We start from the raw sequence: 24,321 nt of genomic DNA, 5'->3' as shown, positions 1-24,321 counted from the left end.
TTTACAAGCCCACATACCACCTTCCATATGTTGGACATTTCTCTTGCTTACCTAATTAGTTTCCATTCCTAGCCTTACCCATGGTTCAATTTAGTTTCACCTTTTGCCATTCTTTTCTCCTGGTAACTCTTCACCCAAGCTCTCTACAAACCTTCACTCTTACCTCTACCAAGAAGGGACCAGCAGCTACCCTTCTAAGTACATTTACATCAAAAAAGTCTATTTTTATCAGAACTATCATTATAAACACCATGGTATGTATCCCAAGGGACAGGGAAGAAACAAAACTAGTCATATATCGTGTTTGTTGCGGAAGGCGACAAAGAGGGGCACGAGTGCGGGGAAGGAGCAGGAAAGCAACCCCTCAAGTATTATTACATTTCATCTGTGGGAATAGAGTGAGCCAAGTAAGGAATTCTCTTAGGCTCAGTCATCCATTCGTGACGCTACCTCAACGAACAGGTTTGAAAGGATGAAAGATGTACACATTATTCTAAGTACCAGACTACAGTGATTTTTCGAGACATGGCAACAGATTTGTTTTATTTCAGTTTACTTTGCATCCAGTTCCTTTCCCTCTAGAGTGAGATAACAGCCGGAAGAAACGAACAAAGGCCACCTTGCATCCATACAGTGTATCTATAATGTATAACATACCGAAACCGACGCCTAATATCCAAAGCCAGGTACCACAGACTTTTCCATGCTTGACGACTTTGTGTTTAAAAAGTCAGTCAGTGGTTCTCTTGTTAATACTTTTAACAACTTTACTGAGCCATGTGGTCTGAAAAAGCTGGTGGAATTTATGAACTAGGGTGTCGGGAAAAGTGAAAATACATGTAGGTCTTGTGTACTTGGTATAAGTCAGAGTTGGGTAACCCGTTCCTCGTGAAGATGAATATGTGGTTTCCAGTCTTTACTCTTAATGAGAAAAATAATATTTTCGTTTGGTTGTTTGGGCTTTAGGCCTGTCAAGTGTGAGGGTTTTAAAGTCCGTCAAAGTCGAGTTATATTCAACTTTCGAAAAAGATTATTCTAAAATCACACACACACACACACACACACACACTGTGTAAGGCGCATGTTTTTCAATAATTAAGGAATGTCCAAATTTCTGTAACTTCACGAATGAAAAAATTCATATCTAGATAATATAAGTGATATTAATAACATTGATAATATCCTCTTTGATATATAAACGGGTTTCTCCAATACTGGTTTTGCATCAAGTAAATTCGCTTGTCACTATGATACATTTACAACCAGAATTCATTCATGATGTAAAAAAAAAAAAAAGTGTCTGTTGACTGCTGGCTAGCAAGTGTTCGTTGTGCTCTTAATCATAGGAACACATCTTCGTTGTCAATGAATTATCAATCCACACACCGAGCTGGTGTGAACTTTTGTTTATTCGTTGGAATATCCTTTTTCTTGTTACAAGAATACTTCCCACGTATTCCCTGCGTGTCGTAGAAGGCGACTAAAAGGGGAGGGAGCGGGGGGCTGGAAATCCTCCCCTCTTGTTTTTTTCTTAATTTTCCAAAAGAAGGAACAGAGAAGGGGGCCAGGTGAGGATATTCCCTCAGAGGCCCAGTACTCTGATCTTAACGCTACCTTGCTAATGCGGGAAATGGCGAATAGTTTGAAAGAAAAAAAGAAATATACATATATATATATATATATATATATATATATATATATATATATATATATATATATATATATATATATATATATATATATATATAGGGGATAGGGGAGAAAGAATACTTCCCATGCATTCCCCGCGTGTCATAGAAGGCGACTAAAGGGGACGGGAGCGGGGGGCTGGAAACCCTCCCCTCCCTGTATTTTAACTTTCTAAAAGATAACGAGTCATGCGGAAAAAGCTCAAACTCATCGAAGGCTCAGATTGGGGTGTAAATGTATGTGGATGTAACCAAGATGAGAAAAAAGGAGAGATAGGTGGTATGTTTGAGGAAAGGAACCTGGATGTTTTGGCTCTGAGTGAAACGAAGCTCAAGGGAAAAGGGAAAATGTGGTTTGGGAATGTCTTGGGATTAAAGTCAAGGGTTGGTGAGAGGACAAGTGCAAAGGAAGGAGAAGCACTACTCCTGAAGCATGAGTTGTGAGAGTATGTGATAGTGTAAGAAAGTAAACTCTAGATTGATATGGGTAAAACTGAAAGTAGATGGGTGATTATTGGTGCCTATGTACCTGGTCATGAGAAGAAAGATCATTAGAGGCAAGTGTTTTGGGAGCAGCTCAGTGAGTGTGTTAGCAGCTTTGATGCACAAGACCGGGTTATAGTGATGGGTGATTTGAATGCAAAGGTGAGTAATGTGACAGGTGAGGGTATAGTTGGTGTACATGGGGTGTTCAGTGTTGTAAATGGAAATGGTGAAGAGCTTGTAGAGTTGTGTGCTGAAAAAAGACTGGTGATTGGGAATACCTGGTTTAAAAAGAGAGATATACATAAGTATACGTATGTAAGTAGGAGAGATGGCCAGAGTACGTTATTGAATTACGTGTTAATTAATAGGCATGTGAAAGTGAAACTTTTGGATGTTTATGTTCTGAGAGGGACAACTGGAGGGATGTCTGATCATTATCTTGTGGAGGCGAAGGTGAAGATTTGTAGAGGTTATCAGAAAAGAAGAGAATGTTGGGGTGAAGAGAGTGGTGAGAGTAAGTGAGCTTGGAAAGGAGACTTGTGCGAGGAAGTACCAGGAGAGATTGTGTGCAGAATGGAAAAAGGTGGGAGCAAATTACGTAAGGGGAGTGGGGGAGGATTGGGATGTATTTAGGGAATCAGTGATGGATTGCGCAAAAGATGCTTGTGGCACGAGAAAGGTGGGAGGTGGGCCGATTAGAAAGGGTAGTGAGTGGTGGGATGAAGAAGTAAGATTGTTAGTGAAAGAGAAGAGAGAGACATTTGAACGATTTTCGCAGGGAAATAGTGCGACTGACTGGGAGATGTGTAAAAGAAAGAGGTCAAGAGAAAGGTGCAAGAGGTGAAAAAGAGGGAAATGAGAGTTGGGGTGAGAGAGTATCAAATTTTAGGGAGAATAAAAAGATGTTTTGGAAGGAGCTAATAAAGTGTGTAAGACAAGAGGACAAATGGGAACATCGGTGAAGGGGTCTAATGGGGAGGTGATAACAAGTAGTGGTGATGTGAAAAGGAGATGGAGTGAGTATTTTCAAGATTTGTTGAATGTGTTTGATGATAAGACTGGCAGGTATAGGGTGTTTTGGTCGAGTTGGTGTGTGTAGTGAGAGGGTAAGTGAGAATGATCTGGTAAACAGAAGAGGTAGTGAAAGTTTTGGGGAAGATGAAAGCCGGCAAGGCGGCGGGTTTGGATGGTATTGCTGTAGAATTTATTAGAAAAAGGGGATGACTGTGTAGTTGACTAGTTGGTGAGGGTATTCAATATATGTATAGTTTCATAGTAAAGTGCCTGAGGATTGGGGAAATGCATGTGTAGTGCCACTGTACAAAGGCATAGGGGATAAAGGTATGTACAAATTGCAGAGGTATAATTTTGTTGAGTATTCCTGGGAAATTATATGAGAGGGTATTGACAGAGAGGGTGAAGGCATGTACAGAGTATCAGATTGGGGAGGAGCAGTGTGGTTTCAGAAGTGGTAGAGGATGTGTGGATCAGGTGTTTGCTTTGAAGAATGTATGTGAGAAATACTTCGAAAAGCTGATGGATTTGTATGTTGCATTTATGGATCTGGAGAAGGCATATGATAGAGTTGATAGAGATGCTCTATGGAGGTTATTAAGTGTATATGGTGTAGGAGGTAAGTTGCTAGAAGCAGTGAAAAGCTTTTATCGAGGATGTAACGCATGTGTACGTGTAGGAAGAGAGGAAAGTGATTGGTTCTCAATGAATGTAGGTTTGCGGCAGAGGTGCGAGATATCTCCATGGTTGTTTAATTTGTTTATGGATAGGGTTGTTAGGGAGGCAAATGCAAGAGCTTTGGAGAGAGGGGTAAGTATGCAGTCTGTTACGGGATGAGAGGGCTTGGGAAGTGAGTCCGTTGTTCGCTGATGATACAGCGCTGGTGGCTGATTTGGGTGAGAAACTGCAGAAATTGGTGACTGAGTTTGGTAAAGTGTGTGAAAGAAGAAAGCTGAGAGTAAATGTGAATAAGAGCAAGGTTATAAGGTACAGTAGGGTTGAGGGACAAGTCAATTGGGAGGTAAGTTTGAATGGAGTAAAACTGGAGGAAGAACTGCTTGTCAGGGATCAGTCAGTCAGAGCCCAGGGTTAACTGAGAGCAAGCACCACCCCCTAACACCCACATACCCACTCACCCACCCATCTGTCCACTGAGCCACCCAGCCACAGCTGTCTTCTAGCAACCTATTTAGCTACAAACCACTCCTTCAGCTAACCATCTGCCTCAAAGCTGTCCATCCATTACTCTCGTCAGCTGGTCAACCACCCAACGCTTTATTGCTACCAATTCATATATTCAGTCATCACATAATGTCCTGCCTAGCCAGCCACCGATCCGTTTAACCAGTTTTAACCACCCATCCTTCCATCTGATCAGACTCTCTCTCTCTCTCTCTCTCTCTCTCTCTCTCTCTCTCTCTCTCTCTCTCTCTCTCTCTCTAGACGTCTGTCCGCCAATTCAGTTTTACGTGTCCATCCATCTGCCTGTCTGGCCATCCCTATAGATGTATTGATCCTTCTGTTTGTAGGGCTGGGTTACGTCCATTCAACATCCACCCGCCTGTACCATATGGCCAGAGTTTACTCATCGTGATATTATCTGGTAGTTTTGTGTGCGCGGGTGGGTGCGCGTCTGGCTGTATGTCAGTACGTGTGTATATGTGCATACGTGTGTGTATGTGCGTGCATGCGTGTTGATCGTACATGGTTGCCAGCGGTGAGGTCAGTGCCTGTGTCTGACGTCATTCAAATCTCCTTCTCTGATTTGCTGCATTTGAGACAAATGAAACCCGGAGTCACTACCCTACTTTACTCCCATATTAGAATTTCTTAGTAATTTTTCATTATACCAAATCATGTTATATAATGTAAATTTAGAATTGTTCTCCTCTCTCTTCCTAGTTTCATTATGAAAATCGTCTCGTGTGCATCTGGCAACGATGAAAGAGAGACAATAAAAACGTGGTCACAAGCGAGTTGGAGTCCATACCGCGCGCATCCCCAACCCAGACCAGAGCGAGCGGCCCGCCAAACCCAGCGCTAGTCCCTTGCCTGAAAACTCTTCCTTGGTTCACCTCAACCCAGCCAACAGTAAGTTACACCTCGTGGATTCAAGTTTCGGGTTAGCGATTCTCTACTTACAGGATACAGTTTGTATAGTTACAGGGTTCTAAATCTGTAGTTACAGGTTACTTTATAGTTACAGGCTAAATCGTAGATAACAATTGGCACATGCAAGCAAATATTTGTATCATTTACGATAAACCAGTACTACCGATGTCTGGTCTACGCTTTCGTTTTTTATTGATTTGTGTTGAATAACTGCCCAAGTGTATTACGAAGGTAACGCACCGGTTAGAAGCTGAAGGACGGGTGGGCAAAAGTAGCGGCTACTGACGGAAATCGACGCCAAGTAGGAACGCAACACGTGGCCCACTGCCGCCCACCCTTATACACCTACTCCCGGCTGTACATACACCTACTGCCGGCTGTACATACACCTACTGCCGGCTGTACATACACCTACTGCCGGCTGTACATACACCTTCTGCCGGCTGTACATACACCTACTGCCGGCTGTACATACACCTACTGCCGGCTGTACATACACCTACTCCCGGCTGTACATACACCTACTGCCGGCTGTACATACACATACTGCCGGCTGTACATACACATACTGCCGGCTGTACATACACCTACTGCCGGCTGTACATACACATACTGCCGGCTGTACATACACATACTGCCGGCTGTACATACACCTACTGCCGGCTGTACATACACATACTGCCGGCTGTACATACACATACTGCCGGCTGTACATACACATACTGCCGGCTGTACATACACATACTGCCGGCTGTACATACACCTTCTGCCGGCTGTACATACATCTCTGATATATCTTATCTTGAGAGTAATTATACGTCTCTCATGTTGGATGAATATTGCACGTTTTTCTACCAGAGAATTTCCATTGTTGATGGTAGATAACGAGAAATTTTGCGCAAAGACCAGAAATATGTACTCGACTATAAATTCCTGTGTGGTATACTCTATCAACTGTTAAGTCAGTTTCAAACTGCGGATTTGCTACTCAGGCCGCATGCGGCAAACACTTATCTCTCTTGCGGACTGGGAGACAGAGTAATGAAATAATATCAGATATTTAAAGGAGAGAGATTGGAAGTAATATTCGTAAGTATAGGGGAAATTACGCCGATATCAAACTGCGGAATATGATATGTACCGATTAATGCAATTCTAATGACAAATCTAGAGGTATGTTGTGTATGAATGCCTATATCACAATATATATATATATATATATATATATATATATATATATATATATATATATATATATATATATTATTTTTATTATTTATTTTGCTTTGTCGTCCACACACGCAAATATACATACCTATACATCTCAACGTATACATCTATATACAAACACAGACGTATACATATATACACAGGTACGTAATTCATACTGTCTGCCTTTGTTCATTCCCATCGCCACCCCGCCACACATGAAATAACAACCCCCTCTCCCCTCATGGGTGCGAGGTAGCCCTAGGAAAAGACAACAAAGGCCACATTCGTCCACACTCAGTCTCTAGCTGTCATGTAATAATGCACCAAAACCACAGCTCCCTTGCCACATCCAGGCCCCACAGAACTTTCCATGGTTTACCCCAGACGCTTCACATGCCCTGGTTCAATCCATTGACAGCACGTCGACCCCGGTATACCACATCGTTCCAATTCACTCTATTCCTTGCACGCCTTTTATCCCCCTGCATGTTCAGGCCCCGATCACTCAAAATCTTTTTCACTCCATCTTTCCACCTCCAATTTGGTCTCCCACTTCTCCTCGTTCCCTCCACCTCTGACACATATATCCTCTTTGTCAATCTTTCCTCGCTCATTCTCTCTCTATGTGACCAAACCATTTCAAAACACCCTCCTCTGCTCTCTCAACCACACTCTTTTTATTACCACACATCTCTCTTACCCTATTATTACTTACTCGATCAAACCACCTCACACCACATATTGTCCTCAAACATCTCATTCCCAGCACATCCACCCCCCTACGCACATCTCTAGCCATAGCCGACGCCTCGCTACCATATAACATTGTTGGAACCACTATTCCTTCAAACATACCCATTTTTGCTTTCCGAGATAATGTTCTCGACTTCCAAACATTCTTCAAGGCTCCCAGAATTTTCGCCCCCTCCCCCACCCTATGATTCACTTCCGCTCTCATGGTTCCATCCGCTGCCAAATCCACTCCCAGATATCCAAAACACTTCATTTCCTCCAGTTCTTCTCCATTCAAACTTACCTCCCAATTGACTTGTCCCTCAACCCTACTGTACCTAATAACCTTGCTCTTATTCGCATTTACTCTCAGCTTTCTTCTTTCACACCTTTTAGCAAACTCAGTCACCAGCTTCTGCAGTTTCTCACATGAATCAGCCACCAGTGCTGTATCATGAGCGAACAATAACTGACTCATTTTCCAAGTTCTCTCATCCACCACAGACTGCATATTTGCCCCTCTTTCCAAAACTCTTGCATTCACCTCCCTAACAACCCCATCCATAAACAAGTCAAACAACTATGGAGACATCACACACCCCTGCCGCAAACCTACATTCACTGAGAACCAATCACTTTCCTCTCTTCCTACACGTACACATGCCTTACATCCTCGATAAAAACTTTTCACTGCTTCTAACAATTTGCCTCCCACACCATATATTCTTAATACCCTCCATAGAGCTTCTCTATCATATGCCTTCTCCAGATCCATAAATGCTACTATATATATATATATATATATATATATATATATATATATATATATATATATATATATATATATATATATATATATGTGTGTGTGTGTGTGTGTGTGTGTGTGTGTGTGTGTGTGTGTGTTGGCCGTCAATATTTTTCAAGCGAATACCACTTTTTTTAAAGACTGAGTCGATGGTGACACTTAGGCGGGATTTTCTTGTTAACTGTGAATATATACCACTCGGAATGTGGCATATTGAACAAATGGGCACAAATGGGCATGTTGTTTTACGTCATATTTGCTAAATACATTCGATTCTGGTCATGATGAACTTTAATTCATCTTATGCTTTCGTGCAAATCCTGTGACAGCAGATTTCGAACCGCCACCACTAGTGAGGAGGCTGGGTAGGTTAGCCACTGCGAGATGGTACTTGTGTACGGGAACCTGTGGCGAGATTCTGCCATTACGGCTGGGCTAGCGCGTATCGCTCAACGCATGTGTATTGAAGGAAAACGTTTCTCAAGACCATATCTTCACGTCCCATCACTTGTCTTACTTGTTGTATGATGTTCTTTTTTGCTTTTAGTAGCTGCTGCTGCACACCTCCAGCATGGTGATCTGTGCTGCGTTCATCCGGTATTGTCGTAAACCACGAGTCTAATATTCTTTGAAACGTTTCTCTCCATGTTAGTAGATCACAAGGTATCGCGGTGAATACTCACTGCTCCAGAATCACTGCTGGGTTAGTATGTATCCTGACAGCCTTTGTGGTATAGTTCCTGGTATAACCTTTGATTCAGTGATTGTGTATCTTCCTTGCTTGGCAGCCTTCGCGTCTTGAATGCTCTTTAATCCTTCTATGTGTTGCCAGGCACCAATCAGTATAGGGTGCTCCCTATGACCTTCAAGACTATACAGCTATAGTTTTTTGTTTTCATCTTTCTTGGTGGTTCTTGTGCTCCATTCCATTCATGTTGTGAAATGTTTCTGTATTCTCTGTACCTTGCTCTACTGGTGACCATACAAAACAACAGTGTTTTGGTTTAATTCTTATAAAGAAATTAAACATTTTCATCACGAAGTGTCACTCTCTTGTCATGTAGGTCCTCAGTATTATACCACTCATTATTTAGTATGACACCATCACAATATCTGTTTATCAGCTTCCTCAGACTATAGTTTTTCTCTGATAATCTTTCTCAAATAATTGACGTTTACTTCACTGTATTTCTGTTCTTGTATGTAGGCAATGAAATAATATTAATTGCCCTGTAACATCCTTGGTCAACTTTCTTTTCATTAAATTCCGCACTTCACCCCCCGTATACCATATCAGTCCAGTTCATTTTTCCGTGCAGGTTGTACACCTTGGACGTTCAGACCAGGATCACTAGATGCCTTATTCACTCCATCCTTCCATCTGCAGTGAGGGTTCCCATGTTCTCCTCGTTCCCTCCACTGTCAACACGTATATCTTTTCTGTCTACCTGTACTCACCCAATGTTTCCCTACGTCCACACTGCTTCAGCACGTACTCTAACGCACGCTTGACCACACTCTCCTCATTCCCGGACCCCTGACTTACACGGTAACTCCAACAACCTCTGCCATGGCTAACGGAAGGCAAAAAAACAGTTTATTACATGGGTCTTTGGATGTTACATATGTATATGTATATATTTACGTGTGTGTGTGTGTGTGTGTGTGTGTGTGTGTGTGTGTGTGTGTGTGTGTGTGTGTGTGTGTAATTACTTCAGAAAAGCATCCGTGTTGAATATACTTTATGTATGAGAAATCGTCATGAATTGAGGATATGGAAATCAAATACGGCTTTGATAGATCGTCATGACATATCGTTCAGAAGAACGCAAGAAATCGCAGCATCGAGCCGACGTAAATGACCCAGTATGAGAATCAGGCTTTTATAATTACAGTTCATGACGTGTGTGTTGTTGCTACATGACAGTTAATTACCGTGACGTGGGTAGCACTAGAACTTACACATATATAACAATGATAAAATCTGAATTAGGTTTCTGAGAATCCCGGATGAAAAAGTAATATGGACGAGAGGACCGCTTATAATAATGTTGTATGCGACTTGCAACTAGGAAATGTGAGTTGGGTCGGACAGTAGCATAGGTAATTATCCTAGAAATGTACCCAGTCAGCTGTTGATTTACGTTAACAGGAGAAATCATGTTATTTACACACTTGAAGACATGACGTGCGGGTTACGATTTTTATGATAACCAGTAATTACCGGGAACCAGGAGGCCATATCACCATCAGGTCTATATTTGAGAAAAGATGATTCCATTCGTTTACCAATCCTAGGCTTACGGCCCTTCCTTAGTGGTAACCGCCTTCATTGGAACTCACATTAACCCAGTGACGGTTAACTTAACCTGTAAACAAGAGTGTTATCCTTCCACTTTAGTTAAGAATACACTAATTACTTAACAACTCGTTCCTCATATAATTTCATTCCGTATTATTGTGAACTTTTCCAACACATTTCAAAATGTGGCAGGAATTCGATCCTTTAACGTAAGATTGTGACCAAGTTACTTTAATAATGTCCTTGTTGGAACACTTGAGTAAGTTCTTAAGCAGGACGGAACGACCCATCATGGTCATTAGGACGTGCAAAAGGACAAGTTTTCTGTTTACAGGATGAGGGAAAGTATCGGTTAGAGTCAGCGTTACTGGTACGGGTCTGGTCATTCTATAGTTCTTTGATTGAATCATTTTGGCTCTTTAGGATGTTTTTTCATGATGCCCTTGCAAGGATTACTCTTCCACCCGAGTCATCATCCTCACAAATCTTAAGAATGTTAAGCGTCAGTATTATTATTAGTCGTTTCTGATCGCTGGATAGTTTCATGGCAGCCGATCAACCATCACTGCTTGCTTCTCTCTCCATAGATTGATTGGAGATCATATAGGAATATGATATTTCTTTTGTGGATACGATGTTTGAAAATCATCTGGTGTATATAGTAAGTCTATATATTCATTAGAGAAAAATAAAGCACTTGAAATAAAGCCAAAGCAATTATTCTGAATAAAGTTGTGGAGGAAAACGCAGTTCGGCTTTGTTACATTATCCGCTCCATTTGACTGTTAAGGTTGCCATATACACCGGACCTGATCGCTCTCACTAATATTCACAACTGTTATTTTCATGATTGATTTTTTAATGTATTTATCACGAATCAATTACACCCGTGATCACATATTTACTCCAGTTGATTGCCAACTGCCTATCCTATATCTATATCTATATCTGTCTATCTATCTATCTATCTATCTATCTATCTATCTATCTATCTATCTATCTATATATATATATATATATATTTTTTTTTTTTTTTATTTTTTTTTTTTTTTTGTCGCTGTCTCCCGCGTTTGCGAGGTAGCGCAAGGAAACAGACGAAAGAAATGGCCCAACCCACCCCCATACACATGTATATACATACGTCCACACACGCAAATATACATACCTACACAGCTTTCCATGGTTTACCCCAGACGCTTCACATGCCTTGATTCAATCCACTGACAGCACGTCAACCCCGGTATACCACATCGCTCCAATTCACTCTATTCCTTGCCCTCCTTTCACCCTCCTGCATGTTCAGGCCCCGATCACACAAAATCTTTTTCACTCCATCTTTCCACCTCCAATTTGGTCTCCCTCTTCTCCTCGTTCCCTCCACCTCCGACACATATATTCTCTTGGTCAATCTTTCCTCACTCATTCTCTCCATGTGCCCAAACCATTTCAAAACACCCTCTTCTGCTCTCTCAACCACGCTCTTTTTATTTCCACACATCTCTCTTACCCTTACGTTACTTACTCGATCAAACCACCTCACACCACATATTGTCCTCAAACATCTCATTTCCAGCACATCCATCCTCCTGCGCACAACTCTATCCATAGCCCACGTCTCGCAACCATACAACATTGTTGGAACCACTATTCCTTCAAACATACCCATTTTTGCTTTCCGAGATAATGTTCTCGACTTCCACACATTCTTCAAGGCTCCCAGAATTTTCGCCCCCTCCCCCACCCTATGATCCACTTCCGCTTCCATGGTTCCATCCGCTGCCAGATCCACTCCCAGATATCTAAAACACTTCACTTCCTCCAGTTTTTCTCCATTCAAACTCACCTCCCAATTGACTTGACCCTCAACCCTACTGTACCTAATAACCTTGCTCTTATTCACATTTACTCTTAACTTTCTTCTTTCACACACTTTACCAAACTCAGTCACCAGCTTCTGCAGTTTCTCACATGAATCAGCCACCAGCGCTGTATCATCAGCGAACAACAACTGACTCACTTCCCAAGCTCTCTCATCCCCAACAGACTTCATACTTGCCCCTCTTTCCAAAACTCTTGCATTCACCTCCCTAACAACCCCATCCATAAACAAATTAAACAACCATGGAGACATCACACACCCCTGCCGCAAACCTACATTCACTGAGAACCAATCACTTTCCTCTCTTCCTACACGTACACATGCCTTACATCCTCGATAAAAACTTTTCACTGCTTCTAACAACTTGCCTCCCACACCATATATTCTTAATACCTTCCACAGAGCATCTCTATCATATGCCTTCTCCAGATCCATAAATGCTACTATATATATATATATATATATATATATATATATATATATATATATATATATATATATATAATATATATATATGTGTGTGTGTGTGTGTGTGTGTGTGTGTGTGTGTGTGTGTTGGCCGTCAATATTTTTCAAGCGAATACCACTTTTTTTAAAAACTGAGTCGATGGTGACACTTAGGCGGGATTTTCTTGTTAACTGTGAATATATACCACTCGGAATGTGGCATATTGAACAAATGGGCACAAATGGGCATGTTGTTTTACGTCATATTTGCTAAATACATTCGATTCTGGTCATGATGAACTTAAATTCATCTTATGCTTTCTTGCAAATCCTGTGACAGCAGATTTCGAACCGCCACCACTAGTGAGGAGGCTGGGTAGGTTAGCCACTGCGAGATGGTACTTGTGTACGGGAACCTGTGGCGAGATTCTGCCATTACGGCTGGGCTAGCGCGTATCGCTCAACGCATGTGTATTGAAGGAAAACGTTTCTCAAGACCATATCTTCACGTCCCATCACTTGTCTTACTTGTTGTATGATGTTCTTTTTTGCTTTTAGTAGCTGCTGCTGCACACCTCCAGCATGGTGATCTGTGCTGCGTTCATCCGGTATTGTCGTAAACCACGAGTCTAATATTCTTTGAAACGTTTCTCTCCATGTTAGTAGATCACAAGGTATCGCGGTGAATACTCACTGCTCCAGAATCACTGCTGGGTTAGTATGTATCCTGACAGCCTTTGTGGTATAGTTCCTGGTATAACCTTTGATTCAGTGATTGTGTATCTTCCTTGCTTGGCAGCCTTCGCGTCTTGAATGCTCTTTAATCCTTCTATGTGTTGCCAGGCACCATTCAGTATAGGGTGCTCCCTATGACCTTCAAGACTATACAGCTATAGTTTTTTGTTTTCATCTTTCTTGGTGGTTCTTGTGCTCCATTCCATTCATGTTGTGAAATGTTTCTGTATTCTCTGTACCTTGCTCTACTGGTGACCATACAAAACAACAGTGTTTTGGTTTAATTCTTATAAAGAAATTAAACATTTTCATCACGAAGTGTCACTCTCTTGTCATGTAGGTCCTCAGTATTATACCACTCATTATTTAGTATGACACCACCACAATATCTGTTTATCAGCTTCCTCAGACTATAGTTTTTCTCTGATAATCTTTCTCAAATAATTGACGTTTACTTCACTGTATTTCTGTTCTTGTATGTAGGCAATGAAATAATATTAATTGCCCTGTAACATCCTTGGTCAACTTTCTTTTCATTAAATTCCGCACTTCACCCCCCGTATACCATATCAGTCCAGTTCATTTTTCCGTGCAGGTTGTACACCTTGGACGTTCAGACCAGGATCACTAGATGCCTTATTCACTCCATCCTTCCATCTGCAGTGAGGGTTCCCATGTTCTCGTTCCCTCCACTGTCAACACGTATATCTTTTCTGTCTACCTGTACTCACCCAATGTTTCCCTACGTCCACACTGCTTCAGCACGTACTCTAACGCACGCTTGACCACACTCTCCTCATTCCCGGACCCCTGACTTACACGGTAACTCCAACAACCTCTGCCATGGCTAACGGAAGGCAAAAAAACAGTTTATTACATGGTCTTTGGATGTTACATATGTATATGTATATATTTACGTGTGTGTGTGTGTGTGTGTGTGTGTGTGTGTGTGTGTGTGTGTGTGTGTGTGTGTGTGTGTAATTACTTCAGAAAAGCATCCGTGTTGAATATACTTTATGTATGAGAAATCGTCATGAATTGAGGATATGGAAATCAAATACGGCTTTGATAGATCGTCATGACATATCGTTCAGAAGAACGCAAGAAATCGCAGCATCGAGCCGACGTAAATGACCCAGTATGAGAATCAGGCTTTTATAATTACAGTTCATGACGTGTGTGTTGTTGCTACATGACAGTTAATTACCGTGACGTGGGTAGCACTAGAACTTACACATATATAACAATGATAAAATCTGAATTAGGTTTCTGAGAATCCCGGATGAAAAAGTAATATGGACGAGAGGACCGCTTATAATAATGTTGTATGCGACTTGCAACTAGGAAATGTGAGTTGGGTCGGACAGTAGCATAGGTAATTATCCTAGAAATGTACCCAGTCAGCTGTTGATTTACGTTAACAGGAGAAATCATGTTATTTACACACTTGAAGACATGACGTGCGGGTTACGATTTTTATGATAACCAGTAATTACCGGGAACCAGGAGGCCATATCACCATCAGGTCTATATTTGAGAAAAGATGATTCCATTCGTTTACCAATCCTAGGCTTACGGCCCTTCCTTAGTGGTAACCGCCTTCATTGGAACTCACATTAACCCAGTGACGGTTAACTTAACCTGTAAACAAGAGTGTTATCCTTCCACTTTAGTTAAGAATACACTAATTACTTAACAACTCGTTCCTCATATAATTTCATTCCGTATTATTGTGAACTTTTCCAACACATTTCAAAATGTGGCAGGAATTCGATCCTTTAACGTAAGATTGTGACCAAGTTACTTTAATAATGTCCTTGTTGGAACACTTGAGTAAGTTCTTAAGCAGGACGGAACGACCCATCATGGTCATTAGGACGTGCAAAAGGACAAGTTTTCTGTTTACAGGATGAGGGAAAGTATCGGTTAGAGTCAGCGTTACTGGTACGGGTCTGGTCATTCTATAGTTCTTTGATTGAATCATTTTGGCTCTTTAGGATGTTTTTTCATGATGCCCTTGCAAGGATTACTCTTCCACCCGAGTCATCATCCTCACAAATCTTAAGAATGTTAAGCGTCAGTATTATTATTAGTCGTTTCTGATCGCTGGATAGTTTCATGGCAGCCGATCAACCATCACTGCTTGCTTCTCTCTCCATAGATTGATTGGAGATCATATAGGAATATGATATTTCTTTTGTGGATACGATGTTTGAAAATCATCTGGTGTATATAGTAAGTCTATATATTCATTAGAGAAAAATAAAGCCAAAGCAATTATTCTGAATAAAGTTGTGGAGGAAAACGCAGTTCGGCTTTGTTACATTATCCGCTCCATTTGACTGTTAAGGTTGCCATATACACCGGACCTGATCGCTCTCACTAATATTCACAACTGTTATTTTCATGATTGATTTTTTAATGTATTTATCACGAATCAATTACACCCGTGATCACATATTTACTCCAGTTGATTGCCAACTGCCTATCCTATATCTATATCTATCTATCTATCTATCTATCTATCTATCTATCTATATATCTATCTATCTATATATATATATATATATATATATATTTTTTTTTATATTTTTTTTTTTTTTTTTGTCGCTGTCTCCCGCGTTTGCGAGGTAGCGCAAGGAAACAGACGAAAGAAATGGCCCAACCCACCCCCATACACATGTATATACATACGTCCACACACGCAAATATACATACCTACACAGCTTTCCATGGTTTACCCCAGACGCTTCACATGCCTTGATTCAATCCACTGACAGCACATCAACCCCGGTATACCACATCGCTCCAATTCACTCTATTCCTTGCCCTCCTTTCACCCTCCTGCATGTTCAGGCCCCGATCACACAAAATCTTTTTCACTCCATCTTTCCACCTCCAATTTGGTCTCCCTCTTCTCCTCGTTCCCTCCACCTCCGACACATATATTCTCTTGGTCAATCTTTCCTCACTCATTCTCTCCATGTGCCCAAACCATTTCAAAACACCCTCTTCTGCTCTCTCAACCACGCTCTTTTTATTTCCACACATCTCTCTTACCCTTACGTTACTTACTCGATCAAACCACCTCACACCACATATTGTCCTCAAACATCTCATTTCCAGCACATCCATCCTCCTGCGCACAACTCTATCCATAGCCCACGTCTCGCAACCATACAACATTGTTGGAACCACTATTCCTTCAAACATACCCATTTTTGCTTTCCGAGATAATGTTCTCGACTTCCACACATTCTTCAAGGCTCCCAGAATTTTCGCCCCCTCCCCCACCCTATGATCCACTTCCGCTTCCATGGTTCCATCCGCTGCCAGATCCACTCCCAGATATCTAAAACACTTCACTTCCTCCAGTTTTTCTCCATTCAAACTCACCTCCCAATTGACTTGACCCTCAACCCTACTGTACCTAATAACCTTGCTCTTATTCACATTTACTCTTAACTTTCTTCTTTCACACACTTTACCAAACTCAGTCACCAGCTTCTGCAGTTTCTCACATGAATCAGCCACCAGCGCTGTATCATCAGCGAACAACAACTGACTCACTTCCCAAGCTCTCTCATCCCCAACAGACTTCATACTTGCCCCTCTTTCCAAAATTCTTGCATTCACCTCCCTAACAACCCCATCCATAAACAAATTAAACAACCATGGAGACATCACACACCCCTGCCGCAAACCTACATTCACTGAGAACCAATCACTTTCCTCTCTTCCTACACGTACACATGCCTTACATCCTCGATAAAAACTTTTCACTGATTCTAACAACTTGCCTCCCACACCATATATTCTTAATACCTTCCACAGAGCATCTCTATCAACTCTATCATATGCCTTCTCCAGATCCATAAATGCTACATACAAATCCATTTGCTTTTCTAAGTATTTCTCACATACATTCTTCAAAGCAAACACCTGATCCACACATCCTCTACCACTTCTGAAACCACACTGCTCTTCCCCAATCTGATGCTCTGTACATGCCTTCACCCTCTCAATCAATATCCTCCCATATAATTTACCAGGAATACTCAACAAACTTATACCTCTGTAATTTGAGCACTCACTCTTATCCCCTTTGCCTTTGTACAATGGCACTATGCACGCATTCCGCCAATCCTCAGGCACCTCACCATGAGTCATACATACATTAAATAACCTTACCAACCAGTCAACAATACAGTCACCCCCTTTTTTAATAAATTCCACTGCAATACCATCCAAACCTGCTGCCTTGCCGGCTTTCATCTTCCGCAAAGCTTTTACTACCTCTTCTCTGTTTACCAAATCATCTTCCCTAACCCTCTCACTTTGCACACCACTTCGACCAAAACACCCTATATCTGCCACTCTATCATCAAACACATTCAACAAACCTTCAAAATACTCACTCCATCTCCTTCTCACATCACCACTACTTGTTATCACCTCCCCATTTGCGCCCTTCACTGAAGTTCCCATTTGCTCCCTTGTCTTACGCACTTTAGTTACCTCCTTCCAGAACATCTTTTTATTCTCCCTAAAATTTACTGATAGTCTCTCACCCCAACTCTCATTTGCCCTTTTTTTCACCTCTTGCACCTTTCTCTTGACATCCTGTCTCTTTCTTTTATACATCTCCCACTCAATTTCATTTTTTCCCTGCAAAAATCGTCCAAATGCCTCTCTCTTCTCTTTCACTAATACTCTACTTCTTCATCCCACCACTCACTACCCTTTCTAATCAACCCACCTCCCACTCTTCTCATGCCACAAGCATCTTTTGCGCAATCCATCACTGATTCCCTAAATACATCCCATTCCTCCCCCACTCCCCTTACTTCCATTGTTCTCACCTTTTTCCATTCTGTACTCAGTCTCTCCTGGTACTTCCTCACACAAGTCTCCTTCCCAAGCTCACTTACTCTCACCACCCTCTTCACCCCAACATTTACTCTTCTTTTCTGAAAACCCATACAAATCTTCACCTTAGCCTCCACAAGATAATGATCAGACATCCCTCCAGTTGCACCTCTCAGCACATTAACATCCAAAAGTCTCTCTTTCGCGCGCCTGTCAATTAACACGTAATCCAATAACGCTCTCTGGCCATCTCTCCTACTTACATAAGTATACTTATGTATATCTCGCTTTTTAAACCAGGTATTCCCAATCATCAGTCCTTTTTCAGCACATAAATCTACAAGCTCTTCACCATTTCCATTTACAACACTGAACACCCCATGTATACCAATTATTCCCTCAACTGCCACATTACTCACCTTTGCATTCAAATCACCCATCACTATAACCCGGTCTCGTGCATCAAAACCACTAACACACTCATTCAGCTGCTCCCATAACACTTGCCTCTCATGATCTTTCTTCTCATGCCCAGGTGCATATGCACCAATAATCACCCATCTCTCTCCATCAACTTTCAGTTTTACCCATATTAATCGAGAATTTACTTTCTTACATTCTATCACATACTCCCACAACTCCTGTTTCAGGAGTATTGCTACTCCTTCCCTTGCTCTTGTCTTCTCACTAACCCCTGACTTTACTCCCAAGACATTCCCAAACCACTCTTCCCCTTTACTCTTGAGTTTCGTTTCACTCAGGGCCAAAAACATCCAGGTTCCTTTCCTCAAACATACTACCTATCTCTCCCTTTTTTCACATCTTGGTTACATCCACACACATTTAGGCACCCCAATCTATACTTAGTTGCTGTCTCCCGCGTTAGCGAGGTAGCGTAAGAAAACAGACGAAAGAATGGCCTAACCCACCCACATACACGTGCATATACATAAACGCCCTCTCACGCACATATACATACATATACATACAGACATATACGTATATACACATGTACATATTCATACTTGCTGCCTTCATACATTTTCGTAGCCACCCTGCCACACACAGACACAAACACACACACACACACACACACACACACACACACACTTACATATATATATATATATATATATATATATATATATATATATATATATATATATATATATATATATATATATATATATATATATTGGAAAGGATCACAATTTTGCGCATGATCAAGATATTCCCATGAGTCCACGGGGAAACTGAAACACGATAAGTTCCCAAGTGCAGTTTCGTGTAATAATCACATCATCAGGGGAGACAAGAGAGAAATATAACAGTCAGTTGATATATATCGAAGAGACGAAGCTAGGACGCCATTTGGTAAACATGTTTACCTCTGACCTTCGTAACCCAGGAACGTGTTGGTCCGTGACATGTTCTTCCTGTCCAGAAATGGTGGACTCGGTAGCTTGTGGCGGGTCAGTGACGTGTTCCTCCTGTCCTAAAACGGCGTCGGTCTACGTGCTTATTGGCGGGTCATCACAGAGCTGTATGGCGGTGGTCATGTTTGTCTGGATGTTGATGACAGGTGCCTGTCCCGTCTGAATGTAGAACCTCATTGTAGGTACGTCTCTCTCCTCTCTCTCTCTCTCTCTCTCTCTCTCTCTCTCTCTCTCTCTCTCTCTCTCTCTCTCTCTCTCTCTCTCTCTCTCTCTCTCTCTCTCTCTCTCACGATGACGGACAACAGGGAACACTGGGAAGTATGGAGTATATAACCTTAACACTGTTGACAGGGGGAGGTAGGGTACCTTAACACGGTTGATGGGGGGATTGTTGACCATAGAACGGTTGATGGGGGAGATTGTTGACCATAGAACGGTTGATGGGGGAGATTGTTGACCATAGAACGGTTGATGGGGGGATTGTTGACCATAGAACGGTTGATGGGGGGATTGTTGACCATAGAACGGTTGATGGGGGGATTGTTGACCATAGAACGGTTGATGGGGGGATTGTTGACCATAGAACGGTTGATGGGGGGATTGATAACATTAACACGGTTGACGTGGGTGGAGGGGAACCTTAGCACGGTTGACGGGGGACAGATGGGCAACTTTGGCATAGTTTAAGGGGCAGATGCACAGCTTTATGTGAGGAAGAGTACTGAAGAAACTCTTATTTGCATATAGACTGATGCATAAATTTGATTTCCCTGCGCAGTATTATACCCGAATAAAGTGATTCCGTAGAATAAACAAGGAAGTCTCTCTCTCTCTCTCTCTCTCTCTCTCTCTCTCTCTCTCTCTCTCTCTCTCTCTCTCTCTCTCTCTCTCTCTCTTTATATATATATATATATATATATATATATATATATATATATATATATATATATATATATGTATATATATATTATATTTTCTCATTATACTTTGTCGCTGTCTTCCGCGTTAGCGAGGTAGCGCAAGAAAACAGACGAAAGAATGGCCCAACCCACACACATACACATGTGTATACATACACGTCTACACACGCACATATACATGCATGAAATGACAACCCCCTCCCCCCGCACACGCGCGAGGTATCGCTAGGAAAAGACAACAAAGGCCATATTCGTTCACACACAGTCTCTAGCTGTCATGTGTAATGCACCGAAACCACAGCTCCCTTTCCATATCTAGACCTCATAAAACTTTCTATGGTTTACCCCAGACGCTTCACATGCCCTGGTTCAATCCATAGACAGCACGTCGACCCCGGTATACTACATCGTTTCAATTCACTCTATTCCTTGCACGCCTTTCACCCTCCTGTATGTTCAGGCCCCGATCGCTCAAATTCTTTTTCACTCCCACTTCTCATTCCCTCCACCTCCGACACATATATCCTCTTGGTCAATCTTTCCTCACTCATTCTCTCCATGTGCCCAAACCATTTCAAAACACCCTCTTCTTCTCTCTCAACCACACTCTTTTTATTACCACACATCTCTCTCTTACCCTTTCATTACTTAATTGATCAAAAGTTAAAAGAAAGTTCAAGAAAAAGCAGAAAGGAGAGATCAGTACAGCGAGGATTGACCTGAATTGAGTCGTTTGGTAGACGAGCCTTCCCATCGGAAGACGGGAAGGCTATAGGATGAGGGAAAGACGTAAGATGGGAGAGAATTCTACAGCTTTACTGATGGGAATGGAAAGGTATTATCATAACGGTCCATCCTCGTGTGGCCGGTGTCCACTGAGAAGACACGGGAAGGAGAAGCCAGTGGCCTGCCTCAGGTCTAAGTCTGAGAACATGGAATCCACGTAGCCAGCTGACGAGAGCTGTTGCCGAAATGATAGCTTTAGAAGAGAGAGGGAGAGAGAGAGAGAGAGAGAGAGAGAGAGAGAGAGAGAGAGAGAGAGAGAGAGAGAGAGAGGAGAGAGAGAGAGAGAGAGAGAGAGAGAGAGAGAGAGAGAGAGAGAGAGAGAGAGAGAGAGAGAGAGAGAGAGAGAGACGAGCTGAGAGATGGAAGGGGAGCCATCCCAGATGTGGGTGCAGCACCCCATCTTGGGGAGACAGATGGAGGGGGGGGGGGAGCTAACCTCCAGTAGACACGACAGACTCACTCACAAGGAATCATGATCATGGCTTTATTTTGTGATATGAATCACTGAAGCTGACGGCGTTCCTCCCTCACTAACATGCCCATAACTGGGGGAGGTGGAGTGAGAGTGGGTCTTCCCCTCCCCCTCCCCTCCCCCTCCCCCTACCTCTCCTTTCCCTATGGCTGGTCTACTCTCACCCCCCCTCTCCCCCCCGCCCCCCTCCCCTCCCATGTCGTATCCTTGACATATTAACCAGTTCCCCTCAGGGACAGGTTCCCTCTCCTTGGGCGTGGGCTTGTAATCCCCTGGAGCGGTGGATCGCCTCTGATCCACCCAGCTTTTGATCCTGTGGGGTACATACATTTCAGATGGATCAGCGCCGATCCACCTTCCTCCTCATGCAGTGGAAGCCGTAAATCAGTTTACAGCCACCGCCTCATGATCCACCTTCCTCATGGTAACACTGTATCATGAGTGAGCTTGTATGAACCATTTTGTATCTCATTGAATTATTAATCAGGCGAAATTTAGACGAGCTTATTCTCTGAATTACGTACGAGTGGAGATCCGGTCGGAGTCAAGATATAATTTTGGAGTGAAAAAAGATGATCTGTGTGTAAATATTACGTTAATGTTTTTGTTACATTTGGTTTTAAAGAATGATTTTTCTAGGTTTTTCACAGTGGGATCCAAGAGGTAGGTTCATCAGGAGGACTGGTCGAGGTAGGTGTTGTGTGCTCACAGAGCCAGGGCGACTGGTTGAGGTAGGTGTTGTGTGCTCACAGAGCCAGGGCGACTGGTCGAGGTAGGTGTTGTGTGCTCACAGAGCCAGGGGAACTGGTCGAGGTAGGTGTTGTGTGCTCACAGAGCCAGGGCGACTGGTCGAGGTAGGTGTTGTGTGCTCACAGAGCCAGGGGAACTGGTCGAGGTAGGTGTTGTGTGCTCACAGAGCCAGGGGAACTGGTCGAGGTAGGTGTTGTGTGCTCACAGAGCCAGGGGAACTGGTCGAGGTAGGCTGTGACACAAACCCAGAGAGCCTCTTGGAACATAGCCAAATAAAACATTATGTATGATCTCTGGGGCGATCCCGGGGATGCGAACCCTCCACTCGTCCTCACCACAAGGGGGAAAACCCCCCCTCATGTTTTTCTAATGTAGTATATTTTCTCTGTCGTGTGTGTGTGTGTGTGTGTGTGTGTGTGGCGCGGGAGGATATGTGAAGTGTTGACAAGATCATCTCGGGAGGTCTTGTGTGAGGCACCTGCCCGGATGTTGAGTCTTGTTGGAGTGTTGGCTGGCTGCTGCCGCCGCCGCTGATCTTGATGTGAGCAAGTGAATGAGGTCAACTGGCAGTCCTGTGGGAGGTGGGGAACTTCTTTGTCGTGGAGGATGACATTCGAGTCGTATGCTAATGGGGGAGTAGAGAGAGAGAGAGAGAGAGAGAGAGAGAGAGAGAGAGAGAGAGAGAGAGAGTTGCGATTTACCAGCTGTTGCTACTCTGAACCTAATGAGCCAAACGCCATAAAGTCTTAAATCCCCATTAGCGTTGATGGGCCGTCCACCCTTGCTGGCTGCCAGAGCCGTGCGCGGGCGTAAGAAGGGTTCTATCCCCCCTTATCCATCACGTCATGCCTGGAGGGTTTGAGAAACACAGCGGAACACGTCTTGTTTGAGACTGAATATGAAAACCGATTTTAGGTTTGCATATTTGGTGACTCGCTGGTACTGTACACATACGAAAGTAAACATCAGAACGAACAAAATTTGGTACGTAATGTTGTAGGGTAAGGTGTGCAGGGTTGTAGGGTAAGGTGTGCAGGGTTGTAGGCAGGGGTCCGGTATGGTGCGAGGGAAGGTGTGTTGTTGCTCGGCCACACCACAAGACTCCTGATTCAAGAATCGTACTTCCGATGGGCTAGACTTGCCGTAGATACAAATGTTTTTATATTTTCACGTATTTTACAAACTATAGATATAATGGCGTCTTATCTCGTAGGAGAAGGTGTATGACACCTTCTCTGACGTCTTTGGTGTCGAGTATGTGCCTGTGTTTATATAAGGTGTACTGAGAGATTTCCCAGGATCCAGGCTAGAAAATTATGAACATGTTGAGGGGGGAAAATCCTACCCAGACTGGCGCTTCAAAAGGGGACTAATGAGAAATGTGGGTAGGGTGAGTCTGGCCAGTGATTGTGGAGTGGCGGGTAATCAAGAGGCAATGTGAGGCGTGGCTCAGCCCTACACCCTGCTGCACCCGACACCTCAATACCCTCCCGACGCCCAACCGACCCGTTTTGATGACCAGGCCACCGACACACACACACACACACACACACACACACACACACACACACACACACACACCGGAAATAACATCACGTTCTCATGAGTCGTGTAGCAGAAGACGAGGAGGAGGAGGAGGTAAAGCAGACGTGAACGAGGGATTATTATAAAATAAG

At 42.8% G+C, this 24,321-nt stretch overlaps 2 protein-coding genes across 3 annotated transcripts in view; both read left to right on the top strand.

Moving 5' to 3' along the window:
- LOC139746366 (uncharacterized) overlaps window positions 1-5,273 on the top strand; it is a 96,321-nt gene extending 91,048 nt beyond the window's left edge. The window contains exon 10 of one of the 2 annotated variants that reach the window (XM_071657565.1): window positions 5,091-5,273. In XM_071657565.1, coding sequence (XP_071513666.1) covers window positions 5,091-5,132 — 42 coding nt within the window. In that variant the 3' untranslated portion in view covers window positions 5,133-5,273. The remainder of the gene's footprint in view (window positions 1-5,090) is intronic. The other variant, XM_071657567.1, reaches the window with a different exon arrangement.
- The window catches only part of LOC139746372 (prohormone-1-like), an 82,186-nt gene continuing 63,014 nt past the window's right edge, over window positions 5,150-24,321 (top strand). Inside the window, exon 1 of the mRNA XM_071657571.1 lies at window positions 5,150-5,279. The gene's annotated coding sequence lies outside the window, so the exon portion shown is untranslated. The remainder of the gene's footprint in view (window positions 5,280-24,321) is intronic.

This window comes from Panulirus ornatus, chromosome 64 (assembly GCF_036320965.1).
Source record: "Panulirus ornatus isolate Po-2019 chromosome 64, ASM3632096v1, whole genome shotgun sequence".
NCBI classification, from domain to species: Eukaryota; Metazoa; Arthropoda; class Malacostraca; order Decapoda; family Palinuridae; genus Panulirus; species Panulirus ornatus.
This window is presented reverse-complemented; position numbering and strand designations above follow the sequence as displayed.